Source organism: Mustela nivalis (genome assembly GCF_964662115.1).
Source record: "Mustela nivalis genome assembly, chromosome: 13".
NCBI lineage: Eukaryota > Metazoa > Chordata > Mammalia > Carnivora > Mustelidae > Mustela > Mustela nivalis.
In genome coordinates this window covers 74,107,815-74,133,364 of record NC_139032.1, presented here as the reverse complement: position 1 = coordinate 74,133,364, position 25,550 = coordinate 74,107,815, and the positions used below count along the sequence as shown (strand labels likewise).

Below are 25,550 nucleotides of genomic sequence, written 5' to 3'. Positions count from 1 at the left end.
CAAGAAATATTACCAGGCATAACAAGACACCCTATACCATGACAACAGTCAAAATACCAAGAATAACATAATAATTCTAAACGTGGATATATCCAAACACATGAAGCAAAACCTGAAACAAGAAGTAGACAAATCCATAATTGTACCTGGGGATTTCAACTCTCCTCTTGGAGTAACTGTTAGTTAGAAATGAAGGAAAAGGACTGCACATAAATGAACGGACAGTGGATAACATTAAGCAGCCTAATACACATATAACTTGGCTCCCAGAAAAAGGAAGGAGGCAGAAATATAGTGAAAAAACTGCAACTCTTTGAATAATAAACATCACACTTCTAAAATCACAAGGACCAAAAAATATCATAAAGGAAATTAGAAAATGGTTTGAACTTAATATTAAAACATAACCTTTCAGAATTTGTGGGTTCTATCTAAAGCAGGGCATATGTATAGCATTAAATGATTACATTAAAAAAGAATAAAGGGGGGGGGGCGCCTGGGTGGCTCAGTGGGTTAAAACCTCTGCCTTCAGCTCAGGTCATGATCCCGGGGTCCTGGGATGGAGCCCTACATCGGGCTCTCTGCTCAGCAGGGAGCCTGCTTCCTCCTCTCTCTCTGCCTGTCTCTCAGCCTACTTGTGATCTCTGTCTGTCAAATGAATAAATAAAATCTTTAAAAAAAATTAAGAATAAAGGTTTAAAATCAGTATTGTAAGCTTCCACTACAAGAAAGATCTAAGGAGGAAGAGCAAGTTGATTCTAAAGTAAGAAGAAAGGAAATCCTATAGCTAAAAGCAGAAATGAATAAAACAGAAAATAAATACAATAGAGAAAACTAATGAAACAAAAAAGCTCATTTTTTGTAGAAATGAAGAAAAGTGATAAACCTTTAGACAAAAAGATTTTTTAAAAAAGGATACAAATTATCAGTATCAGGAATGAGAGAAGGGGACATCACTACATATGCTACAGATATTAGAGGGATTAAAAATGATGCAACTCCTTCAGTGAGGCAAACAAACAACCTAAAACATACAAAGAACCGAAGTCCACTCCAGAAGAAACAGATAGCCTAAAGTATCTATTACAAAAATTAAGTTCATATACAGGCACAAAGAAAAATCCCATATGGGTTAACTGGAGAATGTGACCAAATATTTAAGTAGTAATACAAATTCTATGCAAATTATTCCCGAAAACAGATGAGAGAAGAACATCTCTCATTTTAGGAGACTGGCTTATTCTGATCCAAAATTAGAGAAAACCACTTCAAGAGAAGAAACCACAAACAAATATTCCTCATAAACACACATATAAACATCCTTCACCAAATATTAACAAACTAAATACAGCAATAGATTAAAAAAAAAAATCATCACTAGGTGGAATTTACCCCAGAAATATAAATTGAGGTTAAAAAAAAAAAAATCCAATCAGTGCAATTCCCTATACTAAGAGAAAATAAGAAGAAAAATGATCTCTATGGCTAGAAATACACATTAAAATGTGAGAAAATTTCAGAGGAGCCTGGTTGCTTAGTCAGGTAGGTGTCCGACTTAGTTTCAGCTAAGGTCATACACGATCTCAGGGTCATGGGATTGACTCTGTGCTCAATGGGGAGTCTGCTTGAGATTCTCTCCCCTTGGCCCACACCCACATTGTCTCTCTCTAAAAATAAGCAAGTCTTCTTAAAAATGTGACAAAATTCAATAGCTACTCTTGACACAAACTCTAAGTCAACTAGGAAGAGAAGGAAACTTCCTGGACCTGATAAAGGAAATCTAAAAACCAACCAACAAATAAAAATCTTAAGTCTGCTGACTTGATAGAAACAAAAAAGATTTTAAGGAAATACTATGAACAATAGTATTCCAACAAACCACAAAATCTGGATGAAATAATTTTTTTTCAAAGATTTTATTTATTTGTTTGACACAGAGAGACACAGCGAGAGAGGGAGGGAACAGAAGCAGGGGGAGTGGGAGAAGGATAAGCAGGCTTCCCACCAAGCAGGGAGCCGGATGCTGGGCTCAATCCTGGGACCCTGGGATTGTCATATAAACCTGAGGTGAAGGCAGATGCTTAATAACTGAACCACCCAGGTACCCCAAACTCTTAGAAAAACATAAACTACCAAAAACCAATTCCAGAAATAGAAAATCTGAACAGACCTATAGAAGACTGAATTAGTATTCAAAATATTTTCCACAAAAAGAAAGAAAAGCTAAGTCCAGATTCTGAGGAGTTTATTAGTGAATTCTAGTGTTAAGGAACTCTTCACAAATTGTTCCCCAAAACAGAGGAGGGAACATTTCACAATCTATTTCACAAGGCGAACATTATTCTGATACCCAATCAGACAAAGAAATTACATGAAAAGAAGCTACAGGCCACTATGTCTTAGGACTATAGACACAAACATCTTCAATAAAACAGAACAGACCAAACCCAGCTATAACAAGTAGGATTTACTCCAGGAATACAAAGTTGGTTCAACGTACAAATAAAACATATTAATCGAACACAGAACAAAAACCACATGATCATCTCAACAGATGCAGAAAAGACATCTGACAAAGTCCAATACTTTTTCATGATAAAAACAATCAGCAAACCAGGTACGGAAGGGACCTTTTTCAACCTGACAAAAGGGCATCTCTGAAAAACCCACTGTTAACATCACATTTAATGGCTAAACACTGAAAACTTTCCCCCTAAGATCAGGAAAAAGACAAGAATATCCAGTCTCACCTCTTTTAATCAACGTGTATTAGTGATTCTAGCCAGGGCAAGGAGGAAAAAATAGTTAGGAATTTCAAAAAATCATCCAGATTGGAAGGAAAAAAGTAAAATGATCTCTATTTGCAGGTGACATGGTTTATGGTACATGAATAATCTCATGAAACACACACACACACACGAAAAACTATTAGAACTGATAAGTAAGTTTAGCAAGGTTGCAGGGAACAAGATCAACATATATGAAAAAAATCAATTGTATTTCTTTATACTAACAAATGACCACCCCAAAAATTAAACTAAGAGAACAATTACATTTTATAACAGCATCCAAAAGAATAAAATAGTTAGGAATAAATTTACAAATGAAGTGCAAGATTTAGTACAATGAAAACTAAAAACATGGCTGGAAGAACTCAAAGGCTTCAACAAACGGAAAGATATTCCATGTTCATAGACTAGAAGATTTAATAATGTCAAAATGGCAATTCTCCCCAAATTACTCTAGATTCCACATGATCCCTGTCAAAATCCATGCTGGCTTTTTAACAAAAATTGACAAGCTAAACCTAAAATTCACGTGGAAATCCAAGAGAGGCAAAATAGCCAAGATGTTCTACAAAAAGAACAAAATTAGAGGGCTCAGACTTCCTGATTTCAAAGCTACTGCAAAGCCACATACTAATCAAGACAGTGTAGTACTAGCATGAGGACATACAGATTAATGGAACAAAATTCAAATTTTAGTAATAAACCCTCACATTTATGGACAACTGATTTTTGACAAGGGTGCAAGGGAAATTTAATGGGCAAAAGGATATTTTCAAAAAATGGTGATAGGACCATGGATATCGCATGCAGAAGACCAAAGTAGGACCCCCCTCGCCCAATAACTCACACAAAAATTAATTTGGAATACAGTCATAAATGTAAGAGCTAAAACTCTGGTTTCTTAGGCAAGATGCCAAGAGCACACATGATGAAAGAAAAAACAAATGGACTTGACCAAAATTTTAAATTTCTGTGCTTCAAAAGCCAGCATCAATAAAGTAAAGAGACAACCCGCACTACAGGTGAAAATAATTACAAACCGTATACCTGTAGAAGTCTTATATCCAGAAGATGTAAAGAACACTTAAAATTTAACAAAAAAAGACCCCCCCCCCAAAAAAAAAGACCAAAAAAATTTAAAAATGGGCAAAGGATCTGAACAGACATTTCTACCAGGGAGATATTCAAATGGCCAGTAAGCACAAGACAAATGTTCAATGTCATTACTCGTCAGGAATATGTAAATGAAAATCATAATGAAATACCTCTTGGCACACATTGGGATGACTGTAACAAAAAATCAAATCATAGCAAGTACCTTGAACAGGTTGGAGGAATCACACCCCTCACACACTGTTCACAGGAATGGAAAAATGGTAGAAGGCCCTTGCAGAAACAATCTGGCAATTTCCACCTAAACATGAGTTATCATGTAACCCAGAATTTCCACTCCCAGGTGTACACCCAATAGTTAAAAACATATATCCACACAAAAACGCATACTTGATAGTTCACAGCAGGTGTGTTCATAATAGCCCCAAACTGGAGAGAATTTAAGTGGCTATCAACTGGTGACAGGATAAACAACGAATTGTGGCAGGGCCAAACAATGGCGTCCCACTCCATAATAAAAAGCACTGGTTACTGATGACACAGATTCATCTCTAAAGCATGCAAAGTGAGAAAAGCCAGACACAAAAAACTAAATGCCATGTAATTCCATTTATATAAAACTCCAGTAAAAGCAAAACTAGAGCCAAGGGAAGCAGAGAGTGGCTGTCGGGGCTGGGCTCGGAGAGGGCACTAGCCACCAGGAGGCAGGAGGGAACTTTTGGATGGATGTGGTCATGTTACACATCTTAACAGCAATGGTGATCAGATGACCATCACATGTCAAAACGATCACATCGTACTCTTCAAATGGATGAATTCCATGTATGTAAAATTTTATCTTGATAAATCCAGTTTTAAATGAATGAAAAGCAGCCCATCCTGAGAGTAACAAGAGTGGGTAGCTCTGAGTTGTGAGATCATGGCTTCATTTCCTAACTTCCCCACAAGTACCCGATTTCTTTGAAGGAGTAGATATTACATTACATTTATATTACATTAAAAATGGGGAAAACACGTGTTCTAGAACAGAAACCAGCAGCCGTTCTGGTTGCCTTTCTCCACCAACATACACAGTTTTGAATCGGGCTCTGCCACGGTTGTGGGCTGGGAGCTGGAGCTAGCTGCTTCAACTTTCTGGGCCTCATTCCACGCCCCCCCAACCAAAATGCTGGCGCAGGGCAAGCTGTAGGCTGATTCCCCTATCCTCTAGGACCTAGAATGGAGAGGACTCAACCCAGCAGTGGAGAATAACATCTAGTATTAGCTGGCTCAATCGACTTTTTTCTCCAGATCCCACTGATACTGCCTCTGATATGGACGAGGTACTTGGTAAATACCCGTGAAAAGGCTTGATTTATAGCTTGAGTAGAAAATAGCGTTTACTCAGTGTGGCTATTCCCTAAGTCCCACAGGTGCACATGCCCGGCCCCATCAGCAAAGGGCTGGATGAGAAGCTGGAGTCAAGGCCATCTCGTGGGGAGGGGCCACTGCAGGAAGCAGCTGTTGGGAAAAGAGGCACCTGTTGCTTTTCAGTATGAGACTATACCACGACCCTCAATATGGGACAGATGTCATTATCAGTCCCCTCACCCAGCCTGTGAGAGTGCTGACTGGCCCACTTCGTGGATGAGAAGCTTGAGGCCCAGATTGCTCAAGTGGCTCCAAGGGAAAGTCTGGGACCGTGCCAGAGCTCATATGATGCTAGATACCTTTTACAAGCTCTGCAACTTTGGGCCAGTGATTCTGTTCTGTGAGCCTCAGTTTCTTCATCTATATAATGGGGATGAGAACGTCAGCTCGTTCAGGAGATCTGATGGCACAGCCTTGTCTGACCCATAGTAACTGCTCACTAAACGTTAGCGATCGCTAGTACGATGACTCCCCAAACATACTCTGGAATGGACACCAGGGGCAAGACAAATTTTCCTACAGCACAGAAAAGAAGTTTATTAGGGGGAATTACCCTGTGCCATTCAGCAGCCTCTTAATGAGATTGGTGTTATTCGAGGCTGATCCCCCTTATCAGCGACACCGTGAACTGCACAGATCATGACGCTTAATTTTTCTCTATGGAGTCTATCCTTTAATCCTGACTCAGCCTGGCTGGGATTCAGGCTGGCTTTGCACTGGATTGCCCGTGAGGCATTCTTTGCCAGCAGTGGACCAGAACAAAGCGGCCCAAAGCTCTCCCTAGAAAACAAGACAGGAGGCCTGGGAGCCGCAAGGCTCCATAGGCACAGCCTTGATTTGCATTTTAATGGCCTCCACCCCACTGCCTGAGCACCCAGACAGACCCTCCCCTAACAGGCCTCAGCTTCCGAAGCTGGCAGGGGGGCAGGTGGAGGGTCCTGGTTTCAGAAGGGAAGTCAGCGGACATTGGACTGTGGGAGTCTCTGGTCCAAGAGGTGTGCCTGTCACTGGTTCCCAGGGGGTTAAGTCTGAATGCCTTCAGCGGGCATTCGAGGCCTTCCATGGGGAGGGATGGTTGACGGCCAAGGCAAGCAAGAGGGGTGAGGCTTGCGAAGCCTCGTGGGAGGACAGCCGGACAGGACAGATCTCCGAGATGGAGAAGGCTCAGACAGGGGGACACGTTTACTGCCCGGGGCACTCGGCCTGGCGGTACACCAGAGCTTGGAGCTCCCATGTCCTGGCTGCCACAGTGGCTCTGCTCTGATTTTAATGAGTTCGTTAGAAATAAGTAATAGCTCCCCCGACTGAAGAGCTCATGACTGAGTGCCGAGGGGCCAGCACCCACACTGCACGCCGAAGAAGGGAATGGACGGACACAATGAACGAAGAGGGGACACGCTCACAGAACAGAACAGCCCCCTAAATGAGGGTCCAGTCCTGCTTCCTCTGTGCAGGTCAGGCCAGCCCTAAGAGGGGCACGAGCAGTAACGGTCACCATCACAGACACAGCAGCGACCACTGCTTCTACACGGCAAGGACGTTCCTCCCACTTCCAAGCATCCCCCACCTCCACCCCAGGAGGCCTTGTAGAGAGGGGTGGCAAGGATGGCTAGCTGAAGCCCCATTCCCGTTTCTCCCGAAATGTCAGGCTGTCCCTGGACAGAGGCGCTGGGCATGCTCCTCGCCCCTGGAATGTGGGCGCACAGGACCACGTGTCACTCGTGATCCAAAGTGGTATAGGAGGAAGTCTGCTGCCCTCCCGGCTGCCCCGTCTGAGACACGGAGACTGAGGAGCCACGGGGAGGACGGAGCTTCGGTCACCATGGTCAAGGCCAGCTAGCCCGGCCACCTGCGTCAGGCCGTGCTGGGACAGCAGAAGTCAGTGATTACGTGAAACCGCTGCGACTCTGGGGCTTACCCACTATCACACACAGTGGCATCCGCCTGACCAGAACAGAAACTGGACCAGAAGCGGGGTGCTGCTGCGAAAAGACCCTGAAAACGGGAGGCGTGGCTTTGAAAGCAGGATGGTAGAGGGGAGGGCGCTAATACCACATACTTGGAAGGTGGCCGCACAGCTGATGAGAAGGTCACCTAGACAGCGTGCCACTAGCCAGGAGCTTGTCCCCGGTGGCTCTCATCATACTCCCTAGACTCATGGCGGGGCCGAGGACTTGCCAGCAACGCCAGCGCCAGGCCCTGTTGCAGACCTATAGACCCCAGCATCAGGGTGGGGGGCCTGGGGCACGCTCCAGTCTGAGGATGGCTGCTGTCATGTCTGGGACACTGTCACAGTGAATGTACCTCTACTCGGAGTCGGGGCTTGGGTCCAGGCTGCCCTGGCAGGATCCCTTTGTCCCGTCTGGCTCCCGCCTCAGCTCCCCGAGATCTCAAACCACACTCCCTTGCCCCCGTGAGGTCCTTCCCAGTCAGCTCCTATGGTTATGCTCGGGGGCCAGAGCCACAACCTTCAGGAAGCTTTCTTCAGCTCGTCCCCCTCTCTAACTGGGTACCCACCACCATCTCCAGCACAGACCTCCCCTGTAGGGCCCCAGGGCTCCCTGAGGGCAGGTCCCAGGTCCTGTGCCCATTTCCTGAGAAGGCCTGGCCTCCGGGCAAGCTCTGGGGGGCACCGGGCAGGAAGAGCACTTGGTACGGCCCAGACCAGGGATTCCCTTACCTGCGTGGGACTGCATGTGCTCCAGCAGATTGTTGTAGAACTGGAACTGGATCCCACAGGCGCCGCAGGTGTACGGTTCTGGGGCGGGAGGGGGAGAGACGAGGCAGCTGCATTAGTGGCAGAACGACCCTGGATGCCCAGGAACCTGCTGGGGCTCTGCGCTCGGAGCTCTGGGCCCAGCCTGTCTGCCCCTGTCACTAACTGCTGAGGGAGAGGCTTGGGGGAAGGAGCAGCAACGGAGGGAGGAAGACCTGCAGATAGAGACCGTCTAGCTCAATCACACAGACATTTATTGAGTGCTTACTGTGTGCCAGGCACTGTTCTGGGCACTGGGGAGGGGAATGGGGCAACACTAACGGACCAAGTGCTGCCCTGGGACAGAGACCATGTCCCACATGCCCCACAGCCCATCCTCGGCCCAGAGGAGTGCAGACGTCCCCGCCGAAGAAAAAACAAAGACGGGAGTGTATGAATGAAACGAAAACCAGGTGAAGAGCACAGAGGGCCGTAAAGGGAGTGGGCAGTGATCGGGAGAGCAGGGTAGGAGGTGGAGAAGGCCACAGGAAGGTGAGAGGACACAGGACAGGTGAGGACAGGGAAGACAGTGCGTGCGGGACAGAACCACGTGCGCAGGGGGACCTCCCACCTCTGTGTCCCCAGAACTCAAGTCCATGCCCAGCACAGGGGAAAGTGGAAGGACAAGGAAAGAAGGGGGTCAAAGAGGAGTTAAGGAGAGACACGCGATGGGCCTGGAAGTGCTGTCCTGAGGCCGCCCCCATGAGTAGCTACGGGAAGGCCTGGGTTACTGCTAGGGCCGGGGTCGGGGGGTGGGGGGCGGGCGGTGGAAGCAGGATGCCTGTAGTCAGGCTCTGCCTTGTCCCCTGTCTGGACTTCCCCCTCCCGCCTGGGGCTGGCCCCTCCTCCTGCCTCTGCTGGCTGCCAGCTCTGCCAAGGGGTGGTCCAAGGGCAAGGGCTCTGGGGAAGTCCTGAGCAGGTGGCTGGCTGAGTTCACTCCCTGCCCTGCCTTGCCCTCTCCAGCCCCCCATGGGACCGTCACTTACTCTGTAGGAGAGGGAAAGTATTGGAAATCAGGGGACTTGCAGTTTCTGCAAAAGAGAAACAGTTTAGCTAAGTCTCTTCCCGTTCTGGTGCTCTGAGATGATTGTCATTACTTCTGTTCTCAGGAAGCAGTAAGCCACCGGGACTCTCGGAGGAGGAGGAAGAAGATCTGAGAGCCAGGCTCACATTCTGGGCTGCTGCTGGGACACCAGGCAGGGCCAGATCAGCCAGGGCCATGCCTCCAGGACACTCTCAACTCTCAGAGAGTGAGCCCACAGAGTTCGAATGAGGAAATGTCCCTGTGTAGCTGCCACTTAAGGAGAGGGAGCTGGGAGCTGCTTCTAGATCCTGGCACCGGCCAGGGGAGGGCTGTGCTGGGACAGGTTATGCTTCTTGGCATTGTTAGGTGAGCCTCAAAGGCAAAAGGCAGCAGGCATCCCTTACAGACTGGGGACCTGGGAACGTGACCTACCTCTCCTGGGCCTATTTCCTCATCCAGAAAATGAGGTTAATAAGAACACTGACACCCCACCCTTGCCCCGGGGCTGTGGTAAGGATGAAAACAGGGGAGACACAGACAGCTCTGAACACAGGCCAGGCACGTAGTAAGCGCTCAATAAATGGCGGCTGCTAGCAGCAGCACGTCAGGCTGTCCTCCAGACAGCAGTGCTGGAGGACTGAGAGGCGGGGGATTCAGCCTGGCTGCTAAGGGGAGATGGTGCTCCCAGTCCTGGCTCTCCTGCTTCCTGTGTGGCCTCGGGCAAGCCACGCCGTCGCTTCTGGCACTGTCTTTTGGAGACTGGGTCACATGTCTCAGAAGGTGAGCGGCTTGGGAAAGTCGGCAAGCTCTCTACGGTTTACAGGGCTACACAGACATTCTCAGCCCCCAGCACAGCCCATCTCCCTCGCTTCTCCTCGGGGCACTCCCCACGTCACCTGGTTTAGTCAAAACTACCACTGCCACCACCGCCACCAGAACACCAGCCTGCTGCCACAGGGACATGTGCGCTGCCACAGGGACATGTGCGCGAACCCCGCTTCACAGCGCAGGTGAGGTGAAGAGGCCGCCGGCCCCAGGCACCAGCCTGGAGGTAGAGCCGACGGGGTTTACGCTTCGGCTTAAGATCAGAGCTGGAGCTCGCCATACGGGGCAGAAACATCCACATCCAAGTCTGGGCTCCCGGCTGTGTTTCATGACAGCCCCGACTGCCGGCCCCGTCTGTGCCCAGCACGGTGCCAGGCACATGCCAGCCCCTCACCTGCTGAGCTGAACTGCAGCCGCACGGAGGCGGGGAGGTACCCTACCCTAACGTGACCCCAGCACCAGAACCATTTTCCCATCTTGCCCTGGTCGTCACTGTGCAGGCCAGATTGCTGCGCCTTTCTCAGACAGGGCCCCCCAGCGCCCTGCTGGGCTAGCAGAGAGCATCCGTCTGGGGAGGAGCGGCCTTTGGCTGCTCCAAGGTGCTATAGGAACGCCGCCAGGGGGCACCAAAACACCACCGGGAACCTCGGCCAAAGCTCCTTCGGAGGGCAAGGGCTGACAGAGGCCCTTTGGATGGCCTCCGATTCAAAGTGGGGCCAGAACTCATGGGTCTCTGGCTCTTTGGCTATAGCCTTCTCTGCTGCCCCCTCCTTTGCCTGTCCTGGAAAGAAACTGGCTGCAATGTTTACTCTAAAAACCTAGCAGTAGCTCTCTCACTCCTCCCAGAGCCATCTGTATCTATGCTGTGGGCAATGGGGAGGGGGAGTCCCTCGTCTGGGGGGGGGGGGGGCGAACAGCAGCAGTCCCAGAGATGCCCCCTGAGGCCCAGAGGCAGGTCCCTGGAAGAAAACACCCTTCCCATGTCTGCCTGGCCCCGGCCCCCTCCTAATTCCCTGCCCGCTGCGTCTTCCCAGGAACAGCATCGGGGACCATGAAGACCCCAGCCCAGAGCGCCTGCCGCCTCCCCACGTAGGAGTAGTGGAGACCACAGCACGGGATGGTTGTCACAGGGTACACTCACCGCTAGAGTTTTGGGAACTGCTATTTGTCTCTTCAAAGTGGTTTTGTGCTTTGCCTTCTACTCTCCGACTGAAAGCGCTTTCTGCTGGGTGGGGACAGGAGAGAGGGAGAAAACACCGGTGACTGGTTAGCACGATGAGGGCCAAAAGGAACTGGCTTCGAGGCCAGGGTACCCGGGAACTGCCTGGTCCAGGGTCTGGGAGTGCCCAGGGCTTTATGTGGGGAACCTGCACAGCGAGGGGTGCCGGGACCCCAAAACAGACCTCCAGCTCCTTGGGCTCACCTGATTTGCCTGATACCTCATCAGGCAAAAGATTCCCCCCTACAGCGCCAAGCATGGGTCAAGGGGCAGGCACAGGGGGCACACGTGTGTGACCTGAATGCCCACATGAAATCCAGCTGAGTGGGCGGATGGCCAATGAACCCAGGTCTCCCATCTCTGGTTAAAGAGCCACATGTGTGACACTAAGTCATTGGGACCTGCCACCCGCTAATTCCTCAGCCAGAATCTGCTGCCACAGGCTCCACCAAGGAGCAGGGAGGGTGACAGACTGTTTTCTGGCGGTGGCTCCGGCAGAGCAGGAGGGCCAGACAGCAGATTCCAGATCTACAAGCCAAGTGGTCGCTGGGTGGCAGGGAAGGCATCCTGGAGAGATGGTGTGAGCGGGGGCAGCCGCACACCCTGAGAGCCTGAAGACCAGATGAGGTCTGCTCTGAATTCATCCGCGGGAAGGACTGGATCCTTATGGGATTCACGGCATTTCCACCTAGAGGGGGCACCTTCCTGGCGCCGTGTGAAGAGATGGGGTCCGAGCAGGAGCAAACAGAACAGATTAGCTCCCACCCCTGCCCCCTGTGGAAGGTCCTGAGACAGAGCTATCAGAGCTTGAAGGTAGCTCTGCTTTTCCCAGTTGCTCCCGGCACAATGGGGCTGCAGCTACGCCGGGGACATAAACGCTTCTGGGAGCAAGTCTGGCTGGGACAAGCAGCTGACCCAGTCGGGGAAACAACTCACACAGGGATATCAAAGGCTCTGAGAAGCTCCACCAGAAAGAGACCTGAGTGGCTGTGCAGCCTTCCCAGATACATTTAGCCACTGAGGCCCATTTTAAAAATTCCTTAGTACCCCTCAGAAATGGTGATCCCCGGAGCCCACTTTGGGAAATGCCACTGCCACCCAGCCCACCCCACATCAAAAGGACAAGTGCTCAGACCGTGGGTGCTGGGGTTCTGCATGAGGATGGGGCAATGGGAAAAGAAGCCCCAGGAAGCTCCCTCACGCCCTGCTCCATGCTTGGGCTCCCAAGCCCAATGACGCCTCCTGACTCCGAGGCTGTTGATGGCATCCCAAGACGACCCGCTCTTCAAAAGGTGTCTGTGAAATGCCTGGGCTGACAGCTACCCATCGGCTCACCTCAAGGTGCCATCTGTAAATCAGCAAAGAACGCCCCTCCATTCTTTGTGTGGGATTGGTGGGGCGGTGGAGGCTCTCATTTACTGAGCACCTACTATGTGGCCAGCACGGTCCGCACACCTGATGCCTGTGGTCTCCCACAGTCCTCCCGACGGTGCTGTGACAGCCACACTGTCATTCCCATTCTACAGGCAGAAAGACAGGCAAGTGGCACTGCCCAGTCCTGGAGGTGGGAGTATGCTTAACCCACCGGCTGTTAGAAAGAGAAGAGTTCGTTGCTGAGACACATGCAGTCTCCTGAAGAGGGTCTGGGGTAGTACGGACAGGATTCCTTTCTCCATCTTATGTCCTGTGCATTCCTTCAACGCTTCCCCCCAACCCCCGCCCGCGGAGGCGTTCCATGCAGCCTGGCCACCATCTCAGTACGACGCAGCACCACAGTGCTGACAGTTAGTCCCCTACTGCTCAGCGGACCATGCAGACCGGGAACAGCTACCCCCGAATCAGCACCCTGGGTCAAAAAGCCAGGGGCAGTGCTCCCAGCGGAGTGCTGTGTGCAGACACGCTCGTACCCAAGGAGCACGGCCTGTGAGCGGGACAGGGGCAAGGACAACTTCCAGATCCGATGGGCAGGGCCCTGCTCACCCCCTGCTGTCCTCTGCCCCAGAACCCCCAGCACAAGCCTTCCAGGTCACATGGAGGCAGCCAGAGGCACGTCCCAGAGTTGGCTGGAAGCTTACTATGGGGCACTGAGGTCTGGGAAACACGAGAGACCACAGGGCCCTTGTAGGCACTTCTCTGCACAAAACGGTCAATGCACAAGCTCCCAGCCACAAGGTCATGAGTAAAAGCCAAGACTTGAAAGCCAGGATCCCTTTATTTAGTTGAGCCAGTATCTACCGTCAATGAGCCCATGATGACCCGTTTGCTTCCAACCAATGTCTGACTGCTGTTGCAAAAACACAACCAACGGCTCTTGGCTTTTCTCAGCACAGGGCCTGAAAAATCATGACCTTCAAGGCTGACGGACTACTTACTCCTCTTCTGAAAAACCTAAGCACAATAAACTCATCCTCAAATATTTTGAAGAATCAAATCTTTGTCCAAAATTGAAACACAGAAAAAAGGCAAGCCCAACCTGCACCTGGCTGTGTGGCGGGTCCAATCTACTCATTCACTAAACTGGATTCTCAGTCTCATCGCTGGTGTAGCTCTCTGCTGGCTCTAGGCCTCCCGAGGGTGAGGAAAGGCCCACAGCCCCAGAAGGACAACGTCGTCACTCTTTCTACACCCCGCACACCCCGGCAGACAGCCCAAGGCTCAGCGCACCCAGAAAGGAATGAGGATTCCTGACCGTCGCCACTCAGCAGCTGCCGTGTCTCGTCAAGTCTCCCCGGGCATGGTGGCTGCTGTGTACCCTTCACTGCCGGGTCCCCACCTGCAGCCACAGACGCCGAACACACCGCAGCTGGCGTCCACTGCTTTCTTGCTGGGTTAGGGCCCACGGAGGGGCTTCACGGGCAGGCACCCCCCTTCCCAGGTAGGGGGAGGCTAAGAGAACAGAGCTCTGCTTCATGGGGAGCAACTCTTCTAGAAATGAGGTTTTAGATTTTTTTCAGGAAGACTGGGGGATGCAAACTCATGCCAAGAGGGTCCAGGCGGGTGATGGAAATGGACGAGCGGGGCTGGACGCCAGACAGACAACAGCGTGATCACAATGAGAAATGACGCCTGCCACGTGGCCACTGTGTTAGCGACGCAGGAGGGAGTGGTGAGGACCACGGAATACCGGGCAGCCTGTGCTCTCTTCAAGGTGGCTGCTGTGGCTCAGTCCCCACGCCAGCGGCTACCCTCTGGGGAAGCCGGTCCGGCACTGCCAGAGCTGACTTTCCAACGTCAGCAAGAACTCAAATGTCTTATGCAAAATCTCTTAAGTCTCAAAGGCTGGCAGTTAATTTAAAAAGAAGTTTTAACTCCTTAGGCTATGACTTGGGAAAATATAGTACCCGCTTAAAAAAAAAAAAAAAGAATTGCAAACTGTCACATACAAACTCTCTGATGTAGGGTAAGAAAACCGAGGCTCAGAGAGGCTAGGTGGCTTGCCACGGTGAGAGCCAGCTAGAGGCACAGCTGGGACCCAGGCCTGTCCCAGAGAGCCACGGGACCTCCACTCGCTCTTGCAAGGAACAGTGACCCCAGGCACAGCTATGGCAGGTGGGAGTGGGGTGGGGAGTGGAGGAAGTGCGAGCATGACAGAGGCCATCGGTACCTGCGGTCGCCTTGCTTGCCGGAGATCCCGAGTTTGGAGTGCGGAACGTCTGGGTTTGGGTGGCTGGAGGGGTGCGGTGTAAGAGGGCGCCACATCGGACCACGGAGGCCGGAGCTTTTTTCCCCGACTGGTTCGTCTGGGTCTTCGCTGCCACGAAGCGTGGAGACGGGGAGACCTCCGGATGCGAACACTCAGAGCCCGTATCTGGATCGTCCGGTGGCTCCCACCCGGGGGCAGTACCTGAGAGGGTCATGCTCTCAGTCCCCGTGGGCCCTCGGAGCTGGCCGACTGAGTTGTCTCTTGGGCCACGGAACCCCATGCTCAAGGGTCAAAACCTCTTCTTGGTCCACAGAGGGCAAAGGCTCTCTGTCTCTCTCTCGGAGCCTAAGAAAGTCCAGGATTCTAGAACCTTCCCCAGCCTCTCCTTGAAGGAAGCCTGATCATCAACTAACACACTGACTAGCTCACTGGGAGGGCTCCCCCATAACCCTAGACCAACCCAGGCTCTCAGTGCCTAAGAACACTGCCTATGACCTGTTGGAGCATGTGAATTAGTCAACCCAGGCAAAAAAGCATTTTCTAGAACACTGGCTCCGAAGCCTCTTTTCCTTCCAAGGCAGTCTGGCTCAGAAGGAAGGACAGAAAGCAGACAGCCAGGGACACACCAGGATTGCCTGGTGGTGTGGGGGAAAAGCAGAGGGGCTCCACGGAGCCCCAGGGTCTTAGGGGGAAGAGGTGCTGGAGACTTGCTGCTCTCGGGGACAGCGCGTGAAGTCTACGTTGCTGCTTTCACCAAAGTCAGTGCAGTGCAGCAGTTCCCCAGTGGCACTGGGGGAAGTCTGGGTCACCATTTCCCAGAACCCCTGCTTCCCTCCCCTGAGTCCTCTGCAGAAGCCAGAGACGTTGAGAACTGGGGGCTGACACCCAGGTGGTCTCCACCTCTGGCCATCCTAGGCGGGCAGCAGTCTGCCTCCTTCATGCCGCCCAGGGCCCTAGGCTGAGCCCTGAACCTGGCCGCACTCCCACGTTCAACACAGAACAGGAGCAGGGAGGCAGAGGTCTTCTAGCTCAACGGCAACTCTCCTCCCCGAAGGCGAGAAGGGGACTAGGCAGCACGGGAAGGGGCTTCGTCAGGGCTGCTGCCCCCAGCCTCTGGTCCCCATCAGTGTCCCCATCCTGGGCATCAGACAATTCACCCACTATTTTCAGAGCCAAAAAATAAAAAGGCACTTCCTGACCCTCTACCTTGGGCCATTCCTGGCAGCCACGAGCAAGCCCTGGCCTAGAGAAGCAGGAAGCAGGGCTTCGTGCGAGGCCACACAGGACCCACTCTTCAGCCCGAGACACTGAGATGAGCTCAGAGTTCTCAGCTGCCCAACGTCCTCGTGGAAGTACCCCCTCCTCCATTCACAGTGGTGGCCAGATGCCAGGAGCTGGGGGACACTCTGTTCACAGCCCTCTTAATTAAGCAAGCCCTCACCCCAGCCCACCCTGGCCCCCAAGAGGAGTTCCCAAGGCCACCATCCACAGAGGATACAGGTGTCCCTCACTGTCTCAATACCTATTCGCTGGACTCGGGCTTTCTAATCACAAACTAGAGGTCTGGGTAGGGAAGGACACTTCCCTATGTTCCCTCCCCCTCTCTCTCTCTCCCTTTCGGAGCCAAGGACCTTAGAGGCCAATCTAAAGGGTAGCTTGTCTCACCATTTCCAAATGTTTTTAGCCACAGAACCAGCTAAATACAACACTCCACGGTGTGTGTCTAGAGCTCTAGCTCTGAGCTCCCAACTACCTCCCTGAAGTGGAGTTTGGGGACTGAACGTGCAGCAAGATGAACCCACCTTCAGATGCCACGTCCCTGCCCCTTCCGTCTCCATGGTCTTGGCTTCTTTACTTCTCCTCTCTTGACCTTAGCTCCCCCCGACCCATACCCCTTTTGGCACACCCGGCCTCACGGGGATTCTACGAGAGCCCAAGAACACACAAGCTCCCAGAAGTCCCGTGAATGGTACATGGCTCTTCACATGTAAGCAGCTACTGCTGGGACTTGGGACAGATAAGGATACCGAGACCCAGAATGTTCGGTCAGTTTGGGTCACATGGCAAGTCTGTGTCAGGATTAAGACAGAAGCTCAAGCTTGTCAAGCTACCTGCACAAGGCCGTGTGGTCCCCTGTGCCATCCACTCAAACATCCCAGGAACCTGGGCACAAGGGACAGAGAATTTCTGAGCAATACACTGGGCACATGGCTTTCATTCTCAAGCCCCAGGCTCTACTCTGAAGGATGGTTTCTAGAAGGCCCTCCAGATCAAGTTCTTTTCAGGGTCTGTAATTCCTGATGTCAAAATCCTGGCCTGTGTGACAACCTCCGCCTCCCTAATATAGGGCAGGGAGCTCGGGGACACCCATGAACCACATGATCCAGGCAATCTTCAGGCACCTGGCCTGGGACCAGCTCACCTCTTGCCTTTTCCGTTCTCTAACACCTTCTCTCTTCCAAGCCTAGCAGCTCCGCATATGTCATTCCTCTGGAACGATGCTCCCTCCAGTTTTCACCTAGGTAACTCGTGCTGGTCTGACACAGTGTCACGAGTGTGTCAGACTGGTACCCTGCCGACACCTCACTCGGTCATGGATCTTTCCAGTCTTTCAGTCGCCCCTCTCCTCCTCCCTTCCCAGAACTGATCACCACCCGTACTGACACACGGTGTGATCTTTCGAATGGGATCTCTTTCCCCATTAGTCTCAATGTTCTGGGAGGGCCGCCAGTGAGGCCCAACCATGCACTCAGGACCTAGCACATTCCCTCACACACAGGAAGTGCTCAAGAGGTCTTGTGGGATCAGAGAACCACTGCGTGAACGGCCAAAGACGGGATGCCGGAGAGGAGACGTGAGAACCTGGCCCCTGCGTCACCCTCCCATCAGCCCCCAAGGCATATCTAGGGACAGATAACCTCTCGGAGCTCAGAGAGGTATGGGAACCACTCCGCGGTCACAGAGCAGGTAGGGACAGAGCAGGATGAACTTCGCAGACTCCTAACTCCTTTCACTCAACAATCTGCTCCATCTGTGGACCTTCTCACACAGAATGTTATCAGGCTGCAATTCCTACCCAAGTTCTCACTGGGAAAGAAGAGCGAGCTTCAGACAAGACTGGCTGACAGAATACCCGTGAGAGGTTTACATCTGGGAGATACTTAAAAATACGAGGGCACTGAGGTCTCTACTTTCTGTAAAGCCAAAAATTCAATAGTAGCGAAATCAATCAATCAATCAATCAGAGAATAAAAGGATTCCAGAAAAATAACCATGGGGTTACCGAGAGCGCAGAGAGAGCTGGGGGTCTCCCTGAAACTCTCATGGGGCAGAGGAGGGTGGAGACCCATCCGAGGCAAAGGGGAATAGCGTGCTCAAAGGCTGGGGGTGGGACAGCGGGGGCCGTGGCGCAAGGGGAGTCTCATCTGGGAATGCCATGTCCTGGGTTTTCATTTTAGTTAGAGGACGGGACAGCTTACTCCTCCGGCCATCCCAGAGTCCCCAGTGTAAGACTAAGCCCTCCTCCAGATGCAGCCGTAAAGCTGGACAAAATACACAGAACAGGGCAGCGCAGGGCTGTGATTCACGAGGGAAGACCTGATGTGTGATCACTCCAGTCTCTACCTGGATATCTTCCGGACCACGGCACGGGGGTGGAGCCCAAAGAAGGCACTGCTGTTGGGCTCAATAGGGGAGGCAATGGTCAGAGTTCAGGGCTTTTGAGGGAGCTGGAATGAGCAGGACAGAATAACAAAGAGGAGGGAATTTTGAAGGGGGAAAAAAAAGAAAACCTCCAGAAATGTGCAGAGGCAACCCCTTAAAGTCTGAGACTGGACGCCAGAATGATTTGTACAGAAAAAGCCTCTGAAAAGTATGGCAGGTAACCGCTACTGAGGGCTGTTAGCTGAGCAAGGATTCAGAAGTCTCACAAGACGAGGAGATGTCTGAGTCCCCATCTGCCGGAGAAGATGGACCTTGCTGAACACCTCGAGCATTTAGTCAGGGACCAGAAAGGTCAGGCCATAGAAGGATTACTCTAACCCTAGAATAAGAACAACTGGAAACCCACCCTAACAGTTTAAAAACAAACCACTGAAGTACAAAGCTGATCTGTAAGTTAAGTAACCATTTGCCATAACAAAATTCAATACTTTTCAAAGGAAGATAACAAAATCCAGATGCTCAACAGAACACTGCAATGTGCAGCCCAGAATGAAAAATCACTTGTGAGGCAAAGCAGGAAAATGTGACTAATAACCAAGAGAAAAATACCACTTAACAGACACGACAAGGATGATAGGCTCTGCTGACAAGGGCCTTAAAACAGCTTTCATAGATATGCTCAAAGATTTAAAGGATAATGTGAACTAAATGAAAAAAAAAAAAAAAAAAGGCTATAAAAAGTAACCAAATGGAAATTACAAAGATGAAAAATAGGATAGCTGAAATGAAAAATTCACTTGACAGGTTTTTCTAATAAAAAAGATTATGGGGGCGCCTGGGTGGCTCAGTTCGTTGAAGCCTCTGTCTTCAGCTCAGATCATGATCCCAACATCCTGGGATCGAGCCCCACATCGGGCTCTCTGCTCTGCAGAGCCTGCTTCCCCTCCTCTCTCTGCCTGCCTCTCTGCCTACCTGTGATTTCTGTCAAATAAATAAAATCTTTAAAAAGAAAAGAAAAGACTGCATACTAGAGAAGAACAGAACAGCAAACTTGGAAGACAAGGTACTGGAAACCATCCAAACTGAAGCTCGAAGGAAAAACAGGAGCTTCATCACCAAATGGTTTAATACATAAACAAATAAAAAGTCTCAACAGCAGAAAAAAGATTGGGTAATAAGAATATTTACAGAAATACTGACTGAAATTTTCCAAATCTGATGAGAAATATAAACACCACTGAACCACAAAACTCAATGAACTCCAAACAGGAGACACACACAAAAAATTATACATTATAATCAAACTGGTAAAAAACAGTAACACAGAGATTTATTTAAAACCACCCAGACAAAGAAGACACATTAAATATAGAAGAGTAAGAATGATCTTTGACTTTTCATCAGAAACAACATAAACCAGAAGATAAAAGAATGTCATTTTTAAAGAGCCAAAAAAAGAAAAATTTCTCAACCTAGAATTTCATATGCAGAGAAAGTATCCATCAAAAGGACAGATAAAATAAAAACATCTTCAGTTAAGCAAATCTCTCACCAACAGACCTACAATTAAGCGTTAAAGGAAATTCTTCAAAGAATAAGGGAAAATGATAACAGATGGAATTTAGATTCATACAAAGAAAAGGAAAGGAAGTGGTAAATATATTAGAAAATTTAAAAATTTCTTAGGTAAAAAAATAATTCACTGTTTAAAGCAAAAAGATAACTGTTGGGTTTATAACTTACATACACATAGACATATCAGAAGAGCACAAAGGACAGGAGAGTAGTAAAAGGAAATGCACTGTTATAAGGTTCTGAGATTATTGTGAGGTTTTGAATTCATCATATATTGTAACACTAAAGATGTCTATTATAAACTACAGAATAACTACTAAAGAAAAAGAGGAGGTACAGTTGGAAAGCTAACAGGAAATTTTTAAGTTCTCAATTAATATTAAAAGACAAGACAAGAAAAAAATGAACGAGATGGGACAAACAGAAAAAACAAGACAAAATATACAAAGTACAAAAAATATGAAATACAAAATCCAACCATATCAATAAATAATATTAAATGTAAATGGATTAAACACTTCATTTAAAGGGCAGGGATTATCAGACTAGAGAAAAGAGTGAGAACCAACTATATGTACACACTTCAAATAGAAAGACACAAAGATTATAAGAAAAAGATCAAAAGAAATATACCACGTAAATACTAAGCCCAAGAAAGCCGTAGTAGCTATATTAATAACAGATAAAGCAGATTTCAGGACAAGAACTATTACCTGTTAAATTAAAAAAAAATTTTAAAAATAAAGAGATAAAGGTATTGAACAATTTTTAAAGAGTCATCAAGACATAATGATCCAACGTGTATGCACCTGAAAGCAAAGTTTCAAAGTACATAAGTCAAAAACTGACAGTAATAAAGGGAGAAATAGCATATTCATAATTACGGTTGTAGATTTTAACGCCTTTCTCTCAATACTTGATAGAACAAGCACACTTTTTAAAAGCCTGAAAAGGAACAGAGATTTGAACATTATTAAGCAACTTCACCCAACTGACACTACACTCAGGAAATACTCTTCCCAGCTCATTCTCAGAGACCATGCAAAAGAGCATAACCACTTGGCAAAAAGTTTAATGGTTTCTTAGAAATTAAATGTCCACCTATCATGTGATCCCACTATTCCATTCCTCTAGCTGTTTACTCAAGATTAATGAAAGCAGCTGCCCATACAAGGACCTGAACACAAATGTTCAGAGCAGCTTTGTACTATAGTGCTCTAAACCAGAACCACCCAAATGTCCATCCACAAGTGAATCAAGCAAACTGGGGGATGTCTATCCATGCAGTGGAACACTACTACTCATCAGTTAAAGGGAATGAACTGAATGAACTGAATGCAATCATGGATGAATGTTAACACAATCGTGGAGAGTAAAAGAAGCCAGACCCCCCCCCCATAAACCCACACAGAAAGGGAACATATTGTAAGATACTACATATAAGGAATATTCTAGAAAATGTAAACTAATACATAGTAACAGAAAGCAGATCAGGGGCGCCTGGGTGGCTCAGTGAGTTAAAGCCTCTGCCTTCAGCTCAGGTCATGATCCCAGGGTCCTGGGATCGAGCCCCGCATCGGGCTCTCTGCTGAGCAGGGAGCCTGCTTCCTCCTCTCTCTCCTTCTGCTTCTCCGCCTACTTGTGATTTCTCTCTGTCAAATAAATAAATAAAATCTTAAAAAAAAAAAAAGAAAGAAAGCAGATCAGTGTTTGCCTGGGGATGGGGACCTGGTGAGTAAGGGATTATTAAAGAGCACAAAAAGCTTTAGGGTGCTAGATGTGTGTTATCTCAACTACAGTGATAACTTCATATACACTTATCAAACTGTACACTTTAAATACGGGCACGCTACTGTAGGACAGTATGCCTCGATACTGTTTTAAAAAAACCTCACCAGGGGCGCCTGGGTGGCTCAGTGGGTTAAGCCGCTGCCTTCAGCTCAGGTCATGATCTCAGGGTCCTGGGATCGAGTCCCACATCGGACTCTCTGCTCGGCAGGGAGCCTGCTTCCTCCTCTCTCTCTGCCTGCCTCTCTTCCTGCCTCTCTGCCTACTTGTGATCTCTCTCTCTGTCAAATAAATAAATAAATAAATCTTTAAAAAAAAAAAAAAAAAAAAAAAAAAAAACCTCACCAGAAATATTTATTTTCTTGATTATGACCATCAGTCAACAAACCACTGATATTCATGGGGCACGGCTAATTCTAGGATTGCAGCTCCCTAGCTTTGAGAAGTCAGTTTTGGGAGTGATACCAAAAACCAGGTAAAATCCTGGGGACTTTTAGATAGAAGTGATCAGAAATTGTGTTCTTAAAAGCAAATAACTCTACAAACTGCCCTAGATGCCTTTCCAAGAAAAAGGAGTTTCAAAGAAGAAAGTCACTCTCCTGGCAAAGAGGAAACATCCTAACATTTTAAGTTTCTTCAGTTCATTTCATAGTTGGGACTCTTACTGTTTTAATGTGTTTTAGTAAAGTACAGGCATGGTGATTTATTTAAGACCTATAATAATAAGGGCGCCCAAGTGGCTCACTCCGTTAAGTATCTGCCTTTGGCTCAGGTCATGATCCCAGGGTCCTGGGATGGAGCCCCACATCAGGCTCTTTGCTCAGCCTACTTCTCCCTCTCCCTCTGCCTGCTGTTCTTCCTGGTTGTGCTGTGTGTCAAATAAACAAAATCTTTAAAACACAAAACAAAACAAAACAAATTAAGCCATGTAATATACCACATTATCAGAATAAAAGAATCACAGAATCATTTCAATACACGGAGGAAAAAACATAAAACAGTGATTTATGACAGAAAATTTCAGTGAACCAGGAATAAAAGGTCACCTCCTCAACTGATAAAGGGCATTTATAAAAACCTACTTCAGCTACTATAATTCTTAATGATGAAAATGATTACTCTTCATGGTGAAAAACTGAACCCTATGATTAGAAAAAAGACAGAAATACTTGATTCTTCTATTCAACATTGTACTGGAGGGTCCTAACCAGTATATGGAGATGAAAAAAATATTAAGAATAATACAGACTGGAAAGGAAGAAGTAGAGCTATCTTTATTAGTAGATGACATAAGTATGTACAAGGAAACTCCTAAGAAACTGACCAAAAAGCTATTAGGACTAGTTTACTATTAGTTACCTTAGCAAAGTTTCAGGACACAAAATCAATACACAAAAATAGTGTGTTTGTGTAACAGCAACGAGTAATTGGAAAGCTAAAAATCACAGAGAAAAAAAAAAGTACTCGAGATAATTTCAAGAAATATGTACACGATCTCTGCTCTAAAAAATATAAATTATTGCTGAGAGAAAAAGGCCTGACTATATCCAGAGATAAACCATATTCACGGATTGGAATACCCAATATTATTATGACATTCTAGTCTCTCTAAATTGGCCTATGGATTCAGGGTAATCCTAAACAGAATCCCAATTGAATTTTTTATAGAAAATGGAAATTAGAAATTCCCCTAACATTTGTATGGAAGAGCAAAGTTCCTAAAATTGACAAATATTCTTTTAAAAGGACAAAGTTGAAAAACCAAGAGTACCTGAATTTAAGATTTCCTATAAAACTCCAGTAAATAAGACCATATTAGCACAAACATAAACAAACAGATTGACAGAACAGAAATAAACTCATATATACTTAAGCATGCAACTGATTTTCAACAAAGGCTGCAATGTAATGCAATGGGGAAAGGACAACTCTTTTAATAGATGATGAACAACCAGATCTCCATATGGGATAAAATGAATCAACCCCTACCTCTCACCTCTCATAAAAGTTAACTTGAAAAGATCACAGACCTAAATCCAAAGGCTAAAATTATAAAGCTTCTAAAAGATAATTAAGGAGACTGTCTTCACAATCTTGAGAGAGCTAAGACATTCTGGGTAGGACCCAGTAAGTACTAACCATAGAAAAAAACTGATAAATTAGACTTTGTTAAAAAAAAAATCTTTCAAAAGATACTGTATGCCACAAAGATAAACTCGAAATGGATAAAAGACCTCAACGTGAGGCAGGAATCTATCAAAATCCTACAGGAAAACATAGGCAGTAACTTCTTCGACATCGGCCACAGCAACTTCTTTCAAGGTACATCCCCAAAGGCAAAGGAAACAAAAGCAAAAATGAACTTTTGGGACTTCACCAAGATCAAAAGCTTCTGCACAGCAAAGGAAACAGTCAACAAAATAAAGAGGCAACCCATGGAATGGGAAAAGATATTTGCAAATGACACTACAGACAACGGTCTGATATCCAAGATCTATAAAGAACTCCTGAAACTCACCACACACAAAACAGATAATCACATCAAAAAATGGGCAGAAGACATGAACAGACACTTCTCCAAAGAACACATACAAATGGCTATCAGACACATGAAAAAATGTTCATCATCACTAGTCACCAGGGAGATTCAAATCAAAACCACACTGAGATGCCACCTCATACCAGTTAAAATGGCCAAAATTAACTAGACAGGAAACGTGTGTTGGAGAGGATGTGGAGAAAGGGGAACCCTCTTACACTGTTGGTGGGAATGCAAGCTGGTGCAGCCACTTTGGAAAAAACAGAGCTTCCCTATGACCCTGCAATTGCATTACTGGGTATTTACCCCAAAGATACAGATGTAGTGAAAAGAAGGGCATGCTGAAGACGGGAAGAAAATATTCACAGTGTATGTGTCTGGTGTAAGACCTGGATCCAGAATATATGAAGAGAGCTCTTACAACTTAATGATACAAACTCCAACCACAAGAAGGACAGAAGACTTTAGACCATTTCTAGAGTAAAATATACAATGGCTCCCATGCAGACGAAATAGTGCTCAATGGTCATAAGTCATCAAGAAAACACAAATTAACACCAAAATGACCGTGTCACACTCACGGGAATAGCTAGAATTAAAGAGCTCATCACCTCCAAATGTAAGATGCTACAGCCATTGTGAAAAATAGTTCTTAAGTCTTTACAAAGTTCAACCCTCTCCCCTACGACTGAGCATTTTACTCCCTGGTGTTTATCCAAGAGAAATAAACACACACGCCCTCAAAAAGCCTCCTACAAACACGTTCATAGCAGCTTCATTCTTAAGAGCCTATAACAGGAAACAACCGAAATGAACAAGCACAGGGCTAAACCAACGGTGGGCATTTTCACAAAACGGAACACTGCTCGGCAGTCAGGCAGAATGAACTGATTTATTCAACACCGTGTACGAGTCTTATAGACATTTCGCTCAGTGAAAGCAGCTAGACACAGGAGAGTACGGTTACACAACTCCAGTTGTAAGGACTTCTGTAGTCAGTGTAGGTTCTTCTAAATACTCTCTTCAGACCCAGGGTCCCCAAGCCCGAGCCCCAGGTACCACCTGAAGCCAAGCCCAGCCCCTAGTTCCGCACAGAACCCAGCGGCGTACAGACCTCCAGATCCAAAGGGCTGTTTCAGCCTCAGCAAACCAATCCTTGGTTGGATCTAGCCGAAATCTCTCATACCCTCCTAGCCCCACATTTCGT

General features: G+C 47.8%; 1 protein-coding gene across 40 annotated transcripts in view; it reads right to left on the bottom strand.

The window, feature by feature from the left end:
* The window catches only part of ZNF618 (zinc finger protein 618), a 209,949-nt gene that overhangs the window by 12,843 nt on the left and 171,556 nt on the right, over positions 1-25,550 (bottom strand). For 7 of the 40 annotated variants that reach the window (XM_082697086.1, XM_082697074.1, XM_082697095.1 and 4 more), the window contains 4 exons: positions 14,740-14,979; positions 11,058-11,141; positions 9,054-9,098; positions 7,993-8,070 (listed from right to left, as the gene is read on the bottom strand). In XM_082697086.1, the coding sequence (XP_082553212.1) occupies positions 7,993-8,070; positions 9,054-9,098; positions 11,058-11,141; positions 14,740-14,979 (447 nt within the window). The remainder of the gene's footprint in view (positions 1-7,992; positions 8,071-9,053; positions 9,099-11,057; positions 11,142-14,739; positions 14,980-25,550) is intronic. The other 33 variants (XR_014302339.1, XR_014302343.1, XM_082697102.1 and 30 more) reach the window with 7 other exon arrangements.